The 21,250-nt window shown below is 42.5% G+C and overlaps 1 protein-coding gene across 1 annotated transcript in view; it reads right to left on the bottom strand.

The window, feature by feature from the left end:
- Window positions 1-202: 202 nt before the first annotated feature.
- The window catches only part of wdhd1 (WD repeat and HMG-box DNA binding protein 1), a 61,401-nt gene continuing 40,353 nt past the window's right edge, over window positions 203-21,250 (bottom strand). The window contains exons 18-24 of the mRNA XM_038779334.1: window positions 20,671-20,831; window positions 19,656-19,712; window positions 19,006-19,049; window positions 11,577-11,750; window positions 10,411-10,535; window positions 9,964-10,099; window positions 203-630 (exon numbers count right to left, since the gene is read on the bottom strand). Of these exons, the coding sequence (XP_038635262.1) occupies window positions 415-630; window positions 9,964-10,099; window positions 10,411-10,535; window positions 11,577-11,750; window positions 19,006-19,049; window positions 19,656-19,712; window positions 20,671-20,831 (913 nt within the window). The 3' untranslated portion in view covers window positions 203-414. The remainder of the gene's footprint in view (window positions 631-9,963; window positions 10,100-10,410; window positions 10,536-11,576; window positions 11,751-19,005; window positions 19,050-19,655; window positions 19,713-20,670; window positions 20,832-21,250) is intronic.

Below are 21,250 nucleotides of genomic sequence, written 5' to 3' on the forward strand. Positions count from 1 at the left end.
ACTTTAATCTAAATTGTTTTTTAAAGAAATTAAGTATCAATTTTACATGCTGGAGAAAAGCACGAGGCAAAAGGATAATGATTGCGCTAGTTCATGATCAAACTGAACCTTCGCCATCTCTCCTTTTCAATCTAACGTGTTACATTTTAACATACTGCACCACACTACAAACCTCATTGCAAATCTATGGGAAACACAAATATTCAAAATAGATCAAGTTTAATTCCTGTCACACGAACACACATTCAAATATAGAAAAAAGAAAACTTGTGCTGTACAAAATGCATCTTGGGAGTATTACATTAAAATGCAATTACAAAAACATGGAGATCAAAGAAGATTTTGAGTTGCATTTCTTTGCATGAAGTCAGAAATATTAATGTTCAAACCGTGTTGAAGTGATATGTAACAATGCTAGTCCTTTTTGAAGGCAAAAGCAGCCAACTTTGAAGTTGTGGACACATGCTCCTGTTTCTGTTTTTTGGTCAAACTCTCAGGTTCTTCAGAATTTCCCTTTTTGTTTTCTGCATAATTCTCACACCGCTCCTCCACACGCTTGCGTTTTTGAACATCCTCTGCATCAGGTATGTTGTTGATGCTTCCACTTCTTTTAGCTCTCTCTGTCCAGGCCTAAAAAAAAACCATCAAATAGTCACCAGAATAATGCAGAACTACACTGGGCGAGTGTTACAACTTATATCATCACAACTCTGTACTGGAGCTCACTCAAAAGACAGCTTCCATTAAAAAGGTGAACACTTCTTTTGAAACGCAATCTCATCCGCGTAATTGATTGGAGTGAACATGCCTTGGGGTTAACAGCTCACTTTTCCCTGCTTGGGGAAACAGCACAGAATATCAACTGCTCTCTCTAAAAGGCAGAAAATAATATGCCGACAGATCATATATTACAAATTGCTTATGAAAAGAAAAAATGTACACAGAGCCGAGTATGGTAGCTCCGTGTTCATGGTTCTGAACACTCCAAAATCTACGACTTTAAATCTCACTTGGGCCAAGTTGCAAAACGTAATGGCATAAAAATAAATCTGCCAATTAGTGGGCAAGCACCACAAAATGCTGTTTTATTTCCACACATTGGACCAGATAGAAAGATTAGGAATCAGTGCATGGCTGGAACAATGGTAGAGCACCAAGTGTTTTAGATTCCTGGGATACAGGAATCACTTTTCAGGTCAGGGAAAGCTCCACAGACAGAAGAGCTTGTCATCTAAACTGGGCATAGGCACATATACCCCTGATGGAAGGAGTAAATAAGGTGTAGGTGTGGTGTTCTTTGTGTTGCTAAATTTAGGATGGCTGGCGAAGTGTTCATAAAGACAACAAAATAGCTTTAAATTGAACAAAGCTATAAATTTATTAACGCTACTAATTTGGATTCAACATTTACTCCTCGATAATACACAGTTGATAAGAAACATATAACCTACACTCACCTACTACTAATCTCTACACTATAACATTAACTATGATCTGCTCTCACTTACACTATCCTTCCGTCTGTTCTCTCGCCTTCTCCTCAACCTCTGACCCATAAGGCTTAGCATCAATGTCTTATACACTTGTACATCTAGTTCCCTCTCGTGGTTGAGTTAGACAATTCATTAACCCTTGCAGTACTCACATTTATGATAATGTCACAGTAGGCAAGAATTTAAATTAGTTAGGAGTCGTTGGGGGTGGGGGAAGAATAGAGATGGGATCCACACCAAGGTAATAAGTATTAAGGACCAGCAGGAAATATTATGGGGTAAGTGGAAACTATTATTTAGATAGGAGTTCTGTATTCAAATTCATAATAACATAAGAAATAAAACAAGTTAAAAGCACAAATTCAGCTAACAAAAGGCATAATAGAGCAGCCATTAGACTTCGATACCTAAACAAAATTGGAAGGACAAACATGAAGGCAGCGTATTACTTGGGTAACAAAGTGAATGGCCATCGGGGGAAAAGGCTCCACTAGCACAAAGAACAAAGCAGAAAGTTGTGAGCTTTGGAGGCTAATCATCTCAGCCCCACCACATGCTTGCAGGACACTATCTTCAGCTGCTGAACCAATAACCTTCCGTCCTTCAGAAGGTCAAAGTGGGGATGATTGCTGATGATTGCAGTGCTCAGTACCATTCACAAGACCTCTGATAAAAAACAATCTGTGCCCACAATGCAGCAAAACATGAATATTTAGGCTTAGACTGACAAGTGGAAAGTAACAAATGCCAGGCAATGATCATCTCCAAGATTGGGGAGGTTTTAAACTAATGTGGCAGGGGGATGGGAACCAGATTAGGAAGTTAGAGGTCAGTAAAGAGGCAGCAACTAAAGCCAGTAAGGTGCTAGATAATAAACTCAATGTGACTAAGGGGAAGAGTAGAAAGGGAAGAGATGAAATGCGCAAAAGGGACAGGTGGTCTGAGGTGCATTTGTTTTAATGCAAGAAGTGTCGCAGGTAAGGCAGATGAACTTGGGGCTTGGATTAGTACCTGGGAATATGATGTTATTGGTATTACTGAGACTTGGTTGAGGGAAGGGCAAGATTGGCAACTAAATATCCCAGGGTATAAATGCTTCAGGAGGGATAGAGAGGGAGGTAAAAGGGATGGAGAAGTTGCATTACTGGTCAGAGATGATATCACAGTTGTGATTAAGGAGGGCACGATTGAGGATTCGAGCACTGAGGCAATATGGATAGAGCCAAGAAATAGGAAGGGTGCAGTAACATTGTTGGGACTTTACTACAGGCTTCCCAAAAGCGAGCGTGAAGTAGAGGTACAAATATGCAGACAGGTTATAGAAACATGTAGGAGCAATAGGGTGGTTGTGATGGGAGATTTTAACTTCCCCAACATTGAATGGGATTCGTGTAGTGTTGGAGGCGTAGATGGAGCAGAATTTGTAAGGAGCATCCAGGAGAGTTTTTTTAGAGCTATATGTAAATAGTCCAACTCGGGAAGGGGAATGATCCCGGCCAGGTGGTTGAAGTCTCAGTCGGTGATTACTTTGGGAATATCGATCACAATTCCGTAAGTTTTAGAATACTCATAGACAAAGACGAGTGTGGTCCTAAAGGAAGAGTGCTAAATTGGGGAAAGGCCAGGTATAACAAAATTTGGCAGGAGATAGGGAATGTGGATTGGGAGCAGCTGTTTAAGTGTAAATTCACATTTGAAATGTGGGAGTCTTTTAAGGAAAGGTTGATTAGAGTGCAGGACAGACATGTCCCTGTGAAAATGAGAGATAGAAATGGCAAGATTAGGGAACCATGGATGACAGGTGGAATTGTGAGACTAGCTGAGATGAAAAAGGAAGCATACATAAGATCGAGGCGACTCAAAACTGATGAAGCTTTGGAGGAATATCGGGAAAGTAGGACAAATCTCAAACGCGCAATAAAGAGGGCTAAAAGGGGTCATGAAATATCTTTGGCTACCAGGGTTAAGGAAAATCCCAAAGCCTTTTCTTCGTACATAAGGAGCAAGAGGGTAACTAGAGAAAGGATTGGCCCACTCAAAGACAAAAGAGGGAATTTATGCGTGGAGTCGGAGGAAATGAGTGAGATTCTTAATGAGTACTTTGCATCGGTATTCACCATGGAGAGGGACATGACAGATGTTGAGGTTAGGGATGGATGTTTAAATACTTTAGGTCATGTCGGCATAAGGAAGGGGGAGGTTTTGGGTATTCTAAAAGGCATTAAGGTGGACAAGTCGCCAGGACCGGATGGTATCTATCCCAGGTTACGGAGGGAAACGAGGGACGAAATAGCTGGGGCCTTAACAGATATCTTTGCAGCATCCTTGAGCACGGGTGAGGTCCCGGAGGACTGGAGAATTACTAATGTTGTCCCTTTGTTCAAGAAGGGTAGCAGGGATAATTCAAGGAATTATAGACTTGTGAGCTTGACGTCAGTGGTAGGCAAACTGTTGGAGAAGATACTGAGGGTTAGGATCTATTCACATTTGGAAGAAAATAGACTTATCAGTGATAGGCAGCATGGTTTTGTGCAGGGAAGGTCATGTCTTACAAACCTAATAGAATTCTTTGAGGAAGTGACAAAGTTAATTGATGAGGGAAGGGCTGTAAATGTCATATACATGGACTTCAGTAAAGCGTTTGATAAAGTTTCCCATGGCAGGTTCATGGAAAAAGTGAAGTTGCATGGGGTTCAGGGTGTACTAGCTAGATGGATAAAGAACTGGCTGGGCAACAGGAGACAGAGAGTAGTGGTGGAAGGGAGTGTCTCAAAATGGAGAAAGATGACTAGTGATGTTCCACAGGGATCCGTGCTCGGACCACTGTTGTTTGTGACATACATAAATGATCTGGACGAAGGTGTAGGTGGTTTCATCAGCGAGTTTGCAGATGATACTAAGATTGGTGGAGTTGCAGATAGCGAGGAGGACTGTCAGAGAATACAGCAAAATATAGATAGATTGGAGAGTTGGGCAGAGAAATGGCAGATGGAGTTCAATCCAGGGAAACGCGAGGTGATGCATTTTGGAAGATCTAATTCAAGAGCGGACTATATGGTCAATGGAAGAGTCCTGGGAAAAATTGATGTACAGAGAGATCTGGGAGTTCAGTTCAAGTACCCTGAAGGTGGCAATGCAGGTCTATAGAGTGGTCAAGAAGGCATACAGGATGCTTGCCTTCATCGGACGGGGTATTGAGTACAAGAGTCAGCGGGTCATGTTACAGTTGTATAGGACTTTGGTTAGGCCACATTTGGAATACTGCGTGCAGTTCTGGTCGCCACATTACCAGAAGGAAGTGGATGCTTTAGAGAGGGTGCAGAGGAGGCTCACCAGGATGTTGCCTGGTATAGTGGGTGCTAGCTATGAAGAAAGTATTGAGTAGATTATGATTGTTTTCGTTCGAAAGACGGAGGTTGAGGGATGACCTGATTGAGGTCTACAAAATTATGAGAGGTATGGACAGGGTGGATAGCAACAAGCTTTTTCCAAGAGCGGGGGTGTCAATTACAAGGGGTCATGATTTCACGGTGAGAGGGGGAAAGTTTAAGGGAGATGTGCGTGGAAAGTTTTTTACGCAGAGGGTGGTGGGTGCCTGGAACGCTTTGCCAGCGGAGGTGGTAGAGGCGGGCACGATAGCATCATTTAAGATGCATCGGGACAGATCTATGAACGGGCAGGGAACAGAGGGAAGTAGATCCTTGGAAAATAGGCAACAGGTTTAGATAAAGGATCTGGATCGGCACAGGCTGGGAGGGCCGAAGGGCCTGTGCCGGTGCTGTAATTTTCTTTGTTCTATTGTTCTAAGAAGAAAAATATCTCCTCTTGGCATTCAACGTCATGACCATCCCTGAATTTCCCAACATCAATATCCTGGGGCCCCCATCGACCAGACGTTTAATTAGTAGAGCGACATAAATACTGTGGTTACAAGACTAAGTCAGAGACTAGAGATTCTGTGACTAGCTGACCGTCTGACTCCCCAAAGCCTGGTCAACATTTACAAGACACAATTCAGGACTCTGATGCAACATTCCCCATTTGTCTGGACAAGTGCAGCTCAAAAAAAACAAGAAGCTCGGCACAATTCAGGACAAAGCAGCCTTTCTGATTAGCATCCCATCAACCACCTCAACATTCACTCCCACCACTGGCGCACAATGGCTGCAGCAATTCACCAAAACTGCTTTAACAGCACTTTCCAAACCCACAACGTTACCAATTAGAAGAACAAGGGTTTTGGGTGCATAGGAACGCCAGTCCTTATGGGTACCCATCCATAATTACCTATAGTCCATGAGGGACCATTGTCCTTGCTCTGTTCACTGCAATTCTGCATGCTGCTGTCACTCCTCCCTTCATCCAGTTTCTGATGCAGTCCACCTAACCAGTCTCCGACCTGGCCTATTCCTTTCTGATGTTTTACCTTCTATTGCTGCCAGCGCCCAACTCCCTTTTCCAGTGGTCGTATTTTTTTCACAATGTCCACTTCTTCACTTGAACTTAAAGCCCATGAGATGTTCGAACTACAATGATCCTGCAGACAAATTCATGGGAAATGGCCAGTCAACCTACCCTGCACATCTTATTGGGCCGTGGGGGCGAAACCCACGCACACATGGGGAGAATGTGAAAACTCCACACGGGCAGTGACCCAGAGCCAGGATCGAACCTGGGACCTCGGTGCCGTGAGGCAGCAGTGCTAATCACTGCACCACCGTGCTGCACTGTCAGGGCCACATTTACAAATCTGTAATCCTCTTCTTAATAATAATAATAATAATAATAATAATAATAATAATAGCTTGTCACAAGTAGGCTTCAGTGAAGTTACTGTGAAAAGCCCCTAGTCGCCAGTACGGGAATTGGATCCGCGCTGCTGCCTTGTTCTGCATTAGCCCACTGTGCTAAACCAGCCCTTTAGCCGTGAGGGTCCAGTTCTTGCATCTATGCAGCGTAATGCCCCAAACCAGGGATATTGCAAGTTGTCTCTTTGGCATGTAGGCCAATAATGGATGCCCTCTATACTTCAGCTCACAAACTATAGAGCAGTCAATTGCTGACCTTGTTTTGTTTTCATTGCTGCTATCTCTATTTGTGGTCATGTTCAATCTCAAAAATTAAAAGTGATCTACATTTGCAAATATCGAGGACCAAAGTGTCACACTGCTTTGACCACGAATTGCCGAGTACAACTCGTTGTTGTTGTTCAACCCAAACCTCAGACTAGACTTTCTCAGCTCTTCAGCCATCATGGTTGTCTTTGGCCATCATGGTACTGTCGTCAGCATATCTGATGTCCCAGATATTGTGACCATAAATATTGGTCCAAGATGTTCTGGGAGAGTGGGGATGTCATTCCTCATTACCTTTTCTCCTATGGTATTGTCAAGTAACGCTGAAAGCAGGCATATTTGTCTGCTCCCTTGCCAAAACTGTCTTGTCTCCATGTACTGCGGATGTACCTATACCAGGACTGCAGCGGTTCAAGGCGGCACCTTCTCAAGGCAATAGGGATTGCCAATAAATGCTGGCCTTGTTGGGGATGTCTACACCCCATGAATGAATGAAGTATTCAAAGTACTTTGTATGGTATAAAACCAGTGCATAATCTTAAACGGCGAAGGCTTCACACGTGTAACTGAGCAACCATGGTTAACAAATTAGGTTTAAACCAAAACAGAATCAAGCTGCAAGCACACAAGGAAAAGTTGAAGCTGTAAAAAAAACAATAAAGAGATACAAAGAATGCACTGAATTGCCAACAGGCAAAGACTTGTATGAGATATCAAAACTAACGGTTTTACATTTCGAAAGAGAGAGGTTGGTAAAGAGGAAGGTTGGTAGCCCATTATAAACAGATGCTGGAGAGACAGTAACAGATATTTTTTAAAAATGGTAAACTTATTAAATTAATATCTTGGCATTTGTTTCGCAGCAATGAAAAATTAAAAATACCACTGGGACAAGTTAACGTCTAAATAAGTTAAGGGAGGAACGTTCGATTTAATATAACAAATGGTAATGGAGAAAACAATGAAATTTATGTTCCATTCATGGATATGAGCATCACCTGTGAGGCCAGCGTTTGTTGTTTATCCCCAGTTGCCCTTGGAAAGGTGGTGGTGAGCTGCCGTCTTGAACCATTGCACTGCATTTCATAGAATTTACAGTGCAGCAGGAGGCCATTCGGCCCATCGAGTTTGCACCGGCTCTTGAAAAGAGCACCCAAACCAAGCTCAACGCTTCCACCCTATCCCAATATCCCAGTAACCCCACCCAACACTAAGGGCAATTTTGGACACTAAGGGCAATTTATCATGGCCAATCCACCTAACCTGCACATCTTTGGACTGTGGGAGGAAACCGGAGCACCCGGAGGAAACCCACGCACACACGGGGAGGATGTGCAGACTCCGCACAGACAGTGGCCCAGCCGGGAATCGAACCTGGGACCCTGGAGCTGTGAAGCCATTGTGCTATCCACAATGCTACCGTGCTGCCCCAAATGGTGTATGTACCATATGGTGTAGGTACACCCACAATGCAGTTATGGAAGGGGTTCCAGGTTTTTGACCCAGCGAGTTAAGGAACTTACGGTGAACAAGTGTTCAGGACCAGATGGTTTCCACACAAGGTATTAGAATCCATAGATGAGGAAATTGCTGAAGCATTGGCCATAATGTTCCAAAGATTGTATATTTAAAGAGAATCTTAAAAAGAGTTGTTTTTCAATCCATAATTTAAAATTTACATTCCATATTCCCTCAATGCTTTTTCTTCATGGAAATACTCTGGGTTGTGCTTAGTCCTGCTCCGGAAAGAAAGTTCCTTGGCTTTGAGAGGCAATTGTACAATTTTTAACCTCGATTGAATCCCCTAGGTTCCTTCATAAGTTGCTTTGCACCCTTGCCCCCCCCCCCCCCCTCCCCGCGCCCCCCAGGTAACTGATTCCCAATCAATCAAAAATAAGACAATTGTGCCGAAAATTACATTACCACATTTTCACCAGAGAAAAGGAAATCAAAAATGAAACAACCAAGTTGGCTAGTCAATCCAAATCTTTTACTTCTCTTCCAGATATAACTTCTATTCTATAGCTTTAAGACTTTGAAAAGTTCAAAGCACAAAGCTCCTCTGCAAAAAAACCCTGGTCATTTTTCACTTTCCAGTGTTTTCCTCCAATTACATGAACCTAAATGGATGCGTCTCTGTATCTGCCAATCCTGCTTAAATAACAGGTCACAAAGAAATAAAATCAATACTACTAAATTTACATAGGTATGATTCCTCAGGAACATCCACTTCAAAACTATTGAGTTACATTTTGGTTTGCCGTCTGTGAGCAGTGCAATCAAAATCAAGTAGTCCTGCTGCCAACACTGTTTCTAATCTGATTGCTGCTAGATTTCCCAGTGTCAAATAAAACAAAATATCAGCCCAGCACATGCACAAATATTATCTCGTCTCAATTTAACCTGTTCAGATCTGTAGATTTAGCCTTCGTCGTGGGTTCTCGTTATGCATTAGTTTCATCACACAGATTTGCCAAGATTCAATATATACTTGTTGTATTAAAAGAGGCGTTTGTAAAATACATTTAAGCTCACTTAAACTATGTCCAACCAATGCAAAGCAGCAATCAAGGTCAATTAAATAGTGAGCTTTATAGCTGAAACAGTATGTGATCGCTTCTCAGCCTTTCGGCCATGATCAGGCGTCAGGTTAAGCCCAAGATGAGGGGTAAAGCTTTTTCTTGTCAGTCTTTCTTGTGGAGGCCATGAATGGTCTTGAACTTGAATTATTTTTTGGAGTAAGCAAATGGGATAGAGCAAAGGTGGCACGGTGGCACAGCGGTTAGCAATGCTGCCTCACAGTTCCAGGGACCCAGGTTCAATTCCGGCCTCGGGTGATTGTCTGTGTGGAATTTGCACTTTCTCCCTGTGTCTGGGTGGGTTTCCTCCAGGTGCTCTGGTTTCCTCCCACAGTCCAAAGATGTGAAGGTTAGGTGGATTGGCCACGATCAATTGCTCCTTAGTTTCCAAAGCGTTAAGTGGTGTTACCCTGACCCTAGATAGGGTACTCTTTCAGAGGGTCAGTGCAGACTCGATGGGCCGAATGATCACCTTCTGCACTGTAGTGTTTTAATGATTCTATGATTCAGGGTTTGCCCTGTTCACTCTGAGCATTAGCTTTGTAACTTTAAGGAAGGGATGAAAAATATTTTTTAAGAACAACAGTATGTGGCGAAAGAATGATGATAAATTATTTGCCCCCCAAAAATATCAATTTTGTTTAGTATCAATGGAAATAAATTGTACTAGCTAATCATTCTTAATTATTTGGGGATGTAAAACATTTTCAAATGACTAAATTAGTAATTGTTTAAACAAGACAAAAATGGTGCATGAAAAAAAAACATCACAAATGCCAAAAGCTAAATTCCAGGATGGGGATTTGATTTTTATACCTTTCTCTCCTCAGATGACAGAATGCGGAATCTGTTCATGCCTTCCTTAATTATTTCTTCTTCTGTTAAATCTGGACTTTCAGCAACAATATCTTCTCGGCTTTCTTCTAACCAGAGTTGGAAACCTGTCTTGGGCCTTTTTACAAAGAAAACGAGCTATTATTGTAATTTAAGAAACATTTGTGCTCTAGTCTCAAGCCACTAAATTGTTTAGAATTACAAGGCAGCACCAATCGCTGAGACAATAAATCTAAACTTCAAAGCAGAGTCCGTGTGGCAACTATCTAGTCACAGAGTGAACCTTGAAAAGACTATTTTGCAACATATCTTTTTTTTTATCAAAAAAAGGAAAATCTGCTATGGTCTCTGACGCAAGTTAAGATTTCTTGGCAGCATAAACGTTATCTAAAGTGCACATCGTTTGAATCGAATGTTAAAAACACTCACTTTTTGTTTTCTGTATTTTTGTTGTCAGGAATGATTGATTGTATGGGCCCAGCCTCAATTGCTTTTCCTTCCACAGTTTTGCTACTGGATTTGGGGATGGTTGACTGGAAGAGTGTAGCTTGAGTCTTCGAAAAAATAAGAAAAATGAAATAAGTCACCCAACTTTGGAACAGAAATTATGATTCATTTGTCATACAGATCATCAGTTTTGAACTAACTGCAAAAATGTGTAGGACTGACTCAATCCGTTCACAAATTAATTACAGAAATCAAGAAATCTAATGCAATTATCACCACATGGGAGATTTAAAAGGTCAAGTTTTTATTTCTACATCTTGCTGTACAGTGTTAGAGCTGCAAAACATTTTTTGAAAACTAGCTTGCAATTATATTGTTTTGAGAAAAGATAATTACAAAGTCGCCTTTCACTGTTCAGAAAAATAGTTTGGTCATATCTCTAGACTTACACCAGAAAAGGTAGCACAATACACAACCTGCTTTTTTAAACTTCCCCAGTTATGCCCATTTAAATTCTTATCCAGTACTTGATCCCCCATATTGGTATTAAAATGATATTTTTCACATTTGAGCAGAGGCGAACAGCCTCCCCGAACAGGCGTCGGAATGTGGCGACTAGGGGCTTTTCACAGTAACTTCATTTGAAGCCTACTCGTGACAATAAGCGATAAAAAAAAAGTATAAAAGTGCTATTTAATGACCTAGACAAGACTGCCAGACCCACATGTCATAATGCAATGTCTGTTGCCCGTGTGGAGTTTGCACATTCTGCCCACATTGTGTGGGTTTCGCCCCCACAACCCAAAGATGTACGGACAGGTGGATTGGCCATGCTAAATTGCCCCTTAATTGGAAAAAATGAATTGGGTACTCTAAATTTATTAAAAGAAAAATAATGTAATATCCGCACATCATTTTCCAAAGAGATGTCAAATAGTGATGGAGATTTGCAGACACAACTCCCAGCCCAGTCACACGGAAAAATACTGGGAGCATGTCATCCCCCATTTTGGATGAGAGCAACCAATGTAGCACTGAGCAGCCGTCAGCCTGGAACCTTCTGGCTCAGCACTGCAATGGACATGGCACCTCACCGAGGCAACGTCATTCCCAATCCTGTTAAAACAAATTCTGAAACAAGTTGGTACCTGTTTGGCCTTCGATTTTGAGACCGGAGGTTTGAGGACCAGCGATTTCTCATCGTTCGCAGACTGTCTGTTGTTGTTCGACGATTTCTTACCAATTTTCGTCATGCTATCTAGAATATTAGTGTTACGAGCTGGACCTCCAGCCAGCGCAGGGGATATTCCGCCAGATGTTACCTGGGAAAGGGGAAGTATCAAAAGGTTTGGGTTCAGCAAATGAGTGTTTAAAAAAATGTTACAGTGATGTTTGCATAAGCAAAATATTCCGGATGGTGGAAATTTGAACTCAAAACAGAAAATGCTGGAAATACTCAGCAGATTTGGCAGCTTCTGTTGGGAGAGAAACAGAGTAAATGTTTGTGGTCTGTGACCTTTCATTAGAACAGAGGAAAGAACACAGGCTTGAAACATTAACCACGGATGCTGTCAGGCCTGATTCTATTAATGGTTAGCTGGGGTAAAAGAAAGCATAATGCAAATTTTGCACGATTGGCAAAGCACAAGACCCAAGTACCAAATATCACAATTTGACTCCGTGAAAAGAAATGTTCTTGTTGTCTGCATTATTATTTTAATCACTTTTGGAGAAACTATATTAAAAACACTGTTTAGATCAATGATATACTTCAATCCGTAAGAAGTCTTACAACACCAGGTTAAAGTTTGCTTCAAATCACTAGCTTTCGGAGCGCAGCTCCTTCCGCAGGCGAGTGAAGAGGTGGGTTCCAGAAACACATATATGGACAAAGTCAATGATGCAAGACGATACTTTGAATGGGAGCCTTTGCAGGTAATTAAGTCTTTACAGGTCCAGACGGAGCGACTTCACTCCATTTGATATTGTAATTAATTTAATGGACGCTGTACTTATCGCCCGTAGTGATTCTATAATCTCTAGTAGTTGAGCTTCCAGTGGTGTTGGACATGACGGGTGCACCCCTTTTTTTGTGATTGGTTACAAGCTATTAAAGTTCTAAAATAACAGATACCATACTGGTGACAGCATTAGTGTGCACATAGTAAACATCTGGAAGTACACAAAGAAGGCAAGCCATGGTATCAATTTAGTGCGCGATGCTAATTTCATTGCAGCAGTGATGCCATTTTGGAATTCAATGCTCCTGCTTTTTTCATCTAACACATGTTCAGCGGTAGGGTGGGGCTCCTGCCATTGCTATTTAAAAGGATCATTAACTTCTGCTTTTATCCATTCATGGGATGTGGTTCTCACAAGCAGGGCCAGCATTTGTTGGTCATCCCCAATTGTCCTCGAGAAGGTGACAAGTGAGCTGCTTTCTTGAATTGCTGCAGTCCATGTGGTCTACCTAAACCCACACTCCTGTTAGTTAGGGAATTCCAGGATTGTGGCCTAATGACGACAAAGGAATCACAATATATTTCCAGGTGATGGTGTGAGAATTGGCAGGGAACTTGCATGTGATTGTGTACCAACGTGCCTGCTGCCTTTGTTCTTATAGGTGCCAGACATGGAGCGTACAGTACCTACAATTTAGTTCCTGGTTGATTTCTTCTGGCTCTTGCTACAATACCACAAATGTTTGGGGATTTTTATAGTTGCTTCAAGTTTCAACAGTTAGAGAGAGTGGGGTGGAAGTGCTGCAGGACCTTTTGCTGACGTCAAGGCCTCTACACAAACTAGTTGTTTCTAACATGGGTGCACGATAGAATTCCCCTTGGAACACAGCAAGACTTGGAAGAATGAATCAGAGCCACAGAGAGCGGGACAAGTTGCTGGAAGAAGGGAAAGGAAGGGGGAACGGTTTGCAGTAAGAATGGTGGTCAAGGAGCAATCATCGCACCTGAATGTTAGTAAAGGGCAAAAGAGGGCAGCACGGTGGCCTAGTGGTTAGCACAACCGCTTCACGGTGCTGAGGTCCCAGGTTCGATCCCGGCTCTGGGTCACTGTCCGTGTGGAGTTTGCACATTCTCCCCGTGTCTGCGTGGGTTTCGCCCCCACAACCCAAAAATGTGCAGAGTAGGTGGATTGGCGACGCTAAATTGCCCCTTAATTGGAAAAAATAATTGGGTAATCTAAATTTAAAAAAAAAAAAGTTAAGGGCAAAAGATGAGATGCTTATGCTTCATTAATGATATTCTGAATTGCAACCTTTGAAGGAGGCAAGGACTGCATTACCAATGGCTGTGAAGGAGGCTGTGGCAACAAAACTTTATTTATCTGCCTCTTCCCAGGCTGGGCTTGAGAGATATTCAGAATACCTCAGCTTGCTGTCAACTGTTACATAAAGGAGGTCACGGACTCTATTTATTAGAGTTAATACTCAATTTTTTCTTGCCAGCGAAGCAGTGGAGAACATGGCTTTGCAAGGATTGCTGGCTTTCCCGGTGACTGCACATACATCAATTTGATGCACATCAACTCTGTTACAATGCAGAACCGAGGGATTGCACTCCCATAACATCAAGATGGTGTATGATCATAGGCAGTAGATTGCTGTGAAAGCATCAAATGTCGGTTGGATAGCGAAACAGAGGAATCTCACAAGTACAAAGATGCCAGCCATTAAAAGTTGCCCCACAAATTAGCAAAGCCATAAAAAAGCAAGTGCTTCCAGAGGGATAGAATTGAAAAGCAGGGAAGTTATACTAAACCTGTATTGAATCTTGGTTAGATGACACATCCATTACTGCGTGCAGTTCCAGAAGAATATAGAGGAACTGGAGAGGGCTAGTGCGTGTCGCAGCGTTCCTAACCCTCGTTACCCCAATGGCTACAACAGGGTTGATGAAAGACTGCTAATTTTCATTTGGGAAGACTGCAGATGGCCTTGGAGAGCAAAGTGGGCGGTTTCTGATAGCACTGTCTCACCATGGGAAGCAGCAGCCTGAGCTGGCTGACAGTGGCAGTACAAATGCTATATTTTTAAAACAGGACAGCAGGTTTGTGTTCCAAGGAACCACTATCAACTCCGCTCGCGTGGCACTTCACCTCATTAATCCTAATAATCTGTTGGGAGGACAGATTGCTGACTGCTGTGACATCCTGCAAGCTCCACTGTACCACTGTAATCCACAGCCATGACGGCAATAGTCTAAGCTTGTCCGGTAGTTAGTTGACCTTGCAGGACAGTAGGAGTTTCCACTGCAGTACTGACATTTGAGTGACTACTACCTACTACATTGCGAGCATCAATGGAGGATGCATGAGCCATCGTACGCTGTATCATATTTTGGGTCCGTGGGTGTTCAAACAAAGGTGGCCACCATTCCCATGCTGAAAAGGATGGGCTTGAAGCTCTGTGCAAAGCCCTATACCAAGCTGATGCTGGAAGCTTCCATGCTTCTTGACGTAGACTGCAAGTTTCCCCAAAGCATCAAGTGCAAAGCATCAGCCTGTTCTGTAGGCTGTCCTATTGTAGTGGAACAAATGTGTCATCTCTTCCTCTGGGGAGCTGACACCTGTGTGGTCATTTCCCTTTGACCCAGCTTCAGGCCACTCACACCCGATGTCCTACAGGCAGATTCCACCTCTATTTTTACTATAAAATACACAGCGTCAGCACTTAAGCTGGTGGCTGTCATGAAATCAAGTGATGATGTGCGTGTCCTCTTCAACACTCCCCTCTTGGTGTTTCTTCTACTGCAGGGCCAGGTTGAACATCTTTGCTATCTGAAAAGGCCCAAGAGCAAGTTTGTGGTAGAGAGAGAAGGGGTGCGAGGATGATTGGGCATGAGGATGTAACCATCTTTGATAGCTTCAACCCTGCCATTGGTCACAGCCTCAGCAATGGGTTTCCCAACAATGGGCAGCACTATCACCTCCATGGGTGGAAGGACATATAATACAAATGTCCTGAATACATACAAAGGTAAGAACACCCTCCCCGGTTAGTTCCTGCTGTTTCCAGTTCTGTATCACCTTGTTCTGCAAGAGGAAGGGAAATGTGACAGTGAGTCCTTTTGGTTGACATGGCTGTCATGGTTGAATAGTGTGTGCAAGCTGTACGGTTGCAGCAGTGATAAAGTTGTTAGAGGGAAGGTTGTTGGAGTGAAGCATATGTATGCTTGGTAAGAGTTCTGATTGATTGAGATTGTTGGTAGATGAATGAAGGGGGTGTGGTGCAGTGAGCAGCATAACGGCTTCTTGGTAGGATGCAACATTTGTAGATGCATTCACTGACCTTGCATAACCTTGCTGCACGGCATGCAGGTCATTCTGGCTTTGCTCCTGCATTGACACAGCTATCTGTTCCTACCACCTTCTAAGCACATGTCTGGATGATTTCATGGTGATGCTCTCCTGCCCGTTCACATGTGCCATTCTGCAATGCTTCCCATAGCAAACTGACTTCCTGCATGGCTGCTAATACCTGTACCAGTCATGCTGCATCTCCACTTTAAGAGGTATGGCTTCAGTCAGGGCAAAGAACAGGTTCTAGCAAGTTATGATTTTGGGTTCTCTGCTGTTACATGGAGCCAGTGAGCAGTGGCCTTGGCACTCACTGGCTGCATGTAGCAATCAGGTAAATGAGCGGGGAGCACAAAGCTGACATGCTGCCTGTATTACCCCAAATGAGCACGGATCAAACACACCTCACAATCCCCAGGCCCATTTCCAGGGGCCACGTAATTTAGCTCCAGAGGAGTCAAGAACAAGGGCAACAATTCAGATCAAGCAAGATCTTGGGGTACGAAGAAAAATAGCAGATAGCGATAGATGAGGGTGGAGCAACAGAGATGGTAAGAAGAGGCGGAGATGACGGAAGGAGGAGATAATGAGGAGGAGGTAGATGAAAAACATGCAGAGCAGAGAGAAAAGGAAGAGATGGAGATCGCAAAAAGATGTGGCAAAAGGGGAGATGGAAAACGAAGGGATCACTGAACAGAAAAGAGAAAGGGAAATGAGATAGGAGGATGAAGATGGAGAGAGGCGAGGCGGGCAGGGGGTAATGAATGGTGTGGTAATAGAGAAATTAAGTTGAGCAAAGCGGAGCAGAGGGAGAAGAGGAGCATTCAGGAAAGAAAGACAAAGGATCCAAACAGAGGAGGTAAGAGAATGAGAAAATTGGAATAGGGGTCGGATATTGTAGATGCGCATTTTGTGCATAGATTCAGAAGTTTCAGCTCACTGATCAGCAATTAGAGGGGTAAGTTACATTGCGGTTCCATAATTAATCATCCATTTCACTTTAGTGCAATTGCATGGACCTAAATAGCGAGGATTCAGCTGCAACACCGGCCCAGATGTTCTTGTCTGTGGATCATCCGAACCTGTCTAAAGTGCCAATGCACTGACTCCATAGGAATTGTCCAGGAGGTCTGAACTTACCATGGCAGTTCCCCCACTCTCCGGGATCTTCTGAAGAAGTGCCCGAGTTACAGTCTGAGACTTCGAACAGTTCCGCAATAATTGCCTGAATGGTTACCCAGGAAATGTTTGACAATAAAATCCTAATCTAACTCCTGGTAACTACATATTTGACCACTCAATCACTTACAATGATCTTCCGACTCACCCAACATTCCCCAGACTCACCGACTGAACACTGCTACCCCCTCTCCCACCCTCACCATCCATCTCCGCCTTGACCCACTCCGTGACAAGACCCAACTAATCCCCCCATTAAGTCCTGACCCCCCACAAACCAACCTGACATTCCCCGGACATTCTACCGCTGTACCCATCTTAACCACACGCCATCCTATGCAGCTCATCCATCAGCCTCCCTGCCCACCATACCTGCCTACCATGCTACCCAGCTTCTACCCACCTTATTCACCCACCACGCTCATCCACCTGCCACCTCCCCACACGGCTCATCTACCACCTTGTCAACCTGTCACCCTATCCAACTGTCACCTTTCACCCTTACCTCACCCAGCCACCCACCTAGATTTTCAAAGTACCTTCAGGACATTTAAACAGTTTACTTAACAGAATATGACAGAAACTGCCATAAAAAGATGGGAAGGCTCACCTTCTCCCATCCAGAGCTACAGCATAGCTCTTGTGGGGATTGTACGCTCTGCATTTCTACAGAAGCCGGCATCAGAGACCCCGCCAGAAATGCAGAGCTCTGGAGTGGCAAAAGAAAGCAGGAGCAGAGTGGCAATCTGATGGTGATTTGCCACTCCTTTGGGAGATTCTGACCTTTATATTTTACCTGTGCACCTTATAACTGTATCCCTTTTCCTTTGTGAGGAACACCTTATGGAGTGGCAACTCACTTGTAATTTTTGGTATGTAATAAAATAATATTCTTAAGCTATACATCTCCAAATGGCGTTTGTACAATAAGTTTACCTCAGTCTCTTACTCGTCTACTTTTCTTTGGAAATTTGTGCCATTCCATCCTATCCCTAAAAATGATTATTCTTGCCTACCCTTGTCACTTACTGCCTTTGTGCAGTTTCTAAAATTATGCAAGACTTTAAACTAGTATCCTGAAAGTCCTGCTTTAATCGATGACCAGAAATCATTTTTAATATACTTGCACTGGTTATCTTTCTGTCTATTTTTGAATTCAACCTCTGCCTTTGATCACTCTGCTGATCACATTTGACAATACCCTGGACAAATTAGCATGAGCGTCCTTCTGCAATAAGGACGAGTTTCCTCTCCAGTCACAAATTATGTCTTGTTTCCAAGGCTGACTATTTCTCCATCAACTCAAGAGGTGCTCCAAGGATGCTTCCTCTCCTTTTCATGTCATCTCCTCTGCTCAAATGAAGCCTCTTCCTTTGATGACAAATACCATTCTACATGGACCAATTTTCTTCATACCACACACAAGGAGCATTCATTCCTCTTGCAGCACGGCTAGATCAGCATATCGTGATCTCAAGGCTGAAGATTCCTCTTGTTTATGTTAATACTTTCTAGGTGTTCACCTACCATTCTAAATCCTTGCTGCACTGGAATCAGGACTCTCTGAATGTTCTACCTATGCCAATTTCCTAAGATCTTAAAATGAAAAAACACTATAAACATGCCATCGAGTCTTCTTCTTCCCCTCTTATTTGCAATTCTTTAAAACCTAAGCATCACTCCTTCCCGATTTACCCAACATTACATTCCTACTTGTTTCAGCTTTGATCTCTTATGTAGGTTTTTCAATGCAAAAAAAAGGAAAGAAAATGTGCAATATCAGCATGCATTAGAACATCAAATTTATCTATTTTCAGACTCTGATATTCATACTTTTAAGTCTGTGAATAACAAATGTTTGCTATTTTTGTTTTCTTTTGTTTTGGGAAGAAGCCTCCTTGAAAAATCTCTTTCCTCTTTACCTCCTGGGAGAGCAGATTGCAGTTACGTTGCTAGGGCTCTAAGTTATGTTGAATTTCTCTTGTGGATACCAACTGTTTTCTAATCAAACCTCTGCCTGTATTTAATTATTAGTATAATTAGAGGTTATATTTAATAATTGCAAAACCGTTTAAGATTTCTTACCTTAAAGGGATTGGAACGTGCAAGCATGCTGTTTGTAAGAGTTACTGTTGAAAGGAGAGATATAAAGTTAGAAAACTAGAACTTGCATCATAAATCAAATACTAGTTTCCAATTCCACTAATAAAACAAAAAATTAAATACTTTTCCAGGTATCAATGATTGGATGATGCGATCATTTAGGACACTGCCAGCATTCAAAAGGAAACAATCCATGATTAAGCATCTACTTTCAGTTTGCAATGAATGGTCCATTAATCCAATTTACACTGTTAGCCAACCAGCCAGTTGATCAAGCACAAATGTGCATGATACACCAAATGATGGGATTGAAGCCTACTGCTTTTGGTTGAAATCTACTGACACTAAAGTCAAGCTAGTTTTTTTTTTAAATCACACTTTTTAACATGCAAAGTGACTTGGAAAAATATATAATGGAAGGATCTTCAATTACATCATTTTTTTTATTGCAAGTGTTAACAGTTTATTAGAAAGATATTGTAGGCTTAAAAAAAATCCATTGCATTTGACATAAATTGAGGCTCAGCTTGTACTGAGCAGATTTCACAAAATACATCCTAAAGATAGTGTATTACATCAATGGCAAACTATTCTCATATGTACTTTACATGAAAGAGTTTTGCAAGACATACCTGATTTTGGAGTAATGATTTCTGTGGAAACATGATCTTTATTAAATGGATTTAACCCTGCAGTACATAAGGACAATGAGTCAGTTGTATTCAATAAATACTCAACACTAAGAATCTGTTTTCAGCAGACATTGGGTTTCTTCCAAGCAGAAATTGCCAGCACAAATAAACTGGAGGCATTATTTTTGGAAATTGCAGGAAATCATGCGTCAGTACCTACTGTACAAACTTTTTCATTTATTTATTTACTTCAAAATTCTGAATCCAAATACCAAATGGGTCAGATTATGTTTATGCACAAAGGAAGAAAAAGTGATGGAGTGGAAGACATGCAGCTACAGGAATAGAAGCACAATTTATTTTATTTAAAGTCCTTGTGGGAGGAACTGCACGAGAGCGACTCTTCAGAAATTGGTGATGTTAAAAAAGATTGCTGGAGTTAGCACAGCTGCTCAGGGTGCCGACGTCCCAGGTTCGATCCCAACCCTGGGTTACTGTCCATGTGAAGTTTGCACATTCTCCCCGTGTCTCCGTGGACTTCACCCCCACGACCCAAAGATGTGCAGGTTAGGTGGATTGGCCACGCTAAATTGCCCCTTGATTGGAAAAAATAATAATTGGTACTCTCAACTTTAAAAAAAAAAAGTGGCTGGTGATGGAAGTGCTACTACCACACCCTGATTTCCCAACCCGCCACAGCCGGAATTTCATTATTTTCTGTGCGGGAATCAGCCCTTAAATGGCCGATAATTGGCCACAAGGGCCTCAATTGGGGCAATGGCGAGCTGGTTGGCCGAAGCCTCGCCCACCCTAGCTTAAAACTGCAGAGATTTCGGGTGGACGGAACCCAGCTGGAAGCCCACCCCAGGAATTTTATGCTCAGCCCTCCCGACAACAAACTGGCTGGCGGGAGAGCGTAAAATTCTTCCGCCCGAGACTTCAAACTGGCTTCGGGTCACCAATAAGCTAAACGTGCAACAAGAAATCTAAAACGTTAAAAATCTAGTGGTCTCACTTCTCTTTGCACAAGGTGCTTCCTCAGAATCCAATTCATTGTCACCATTTTCTTCTGCACAATTCTGAACACCTTCCTCACTACCGTCTTCCTTTCCAACACAACTTTGAGCTGCGGGTTGCATATGCGGCGAATTCCATTTGGTCACTGACCTTCTGTGTCTGCAGGTGGAAGACAGTTTTGAGAACTAGCTGATTTATTTAAATGAAACAAGACTGCATTTGCATGCATAACAATTCATTGCAAATGCAGGAAAAACGCACAAGGTGGTTGGATTATGTGGTTACTTGCAGCTCTTCCATTTATTTAGCTGCAGTTAGTTGAAATCCATACGAAACAATGTAATTTACTGAATTTAAGATTTAACCAAAGTGGAAAAAGCCCAAATTCCAAGCTGCCAATTTCATCCGAGAATTTTATATTTGAATCCTGCTCATGCTGCACACGGGATTTTATCATCGGTCATGGGATACTTACGTGAAATTTCAAAATGAAACAGATTTGGAATTTTGATCTCTCCAAGAGTACAATAGAAGAACACCCAACACAGAACAATACTAAGACACGGTTTTAAATGACC

The sequence above is a fragment of the Scyliorhinus canicula genome, chromosome 2 (assembly GCF_902713615.1).
Source record: "Scyliorhinus canicula chromosome 2, sScyCan1.1, whole genome shotgun sequence".
In the NCBI taxonomy this organism is placed as follows: Eukaryota; Metazoa; Chordata; class Chondrichthyes; order Carcharhiniformes; family Scyliorhinidae; genus Scyliorhinus; species Scyliorhinus canicula.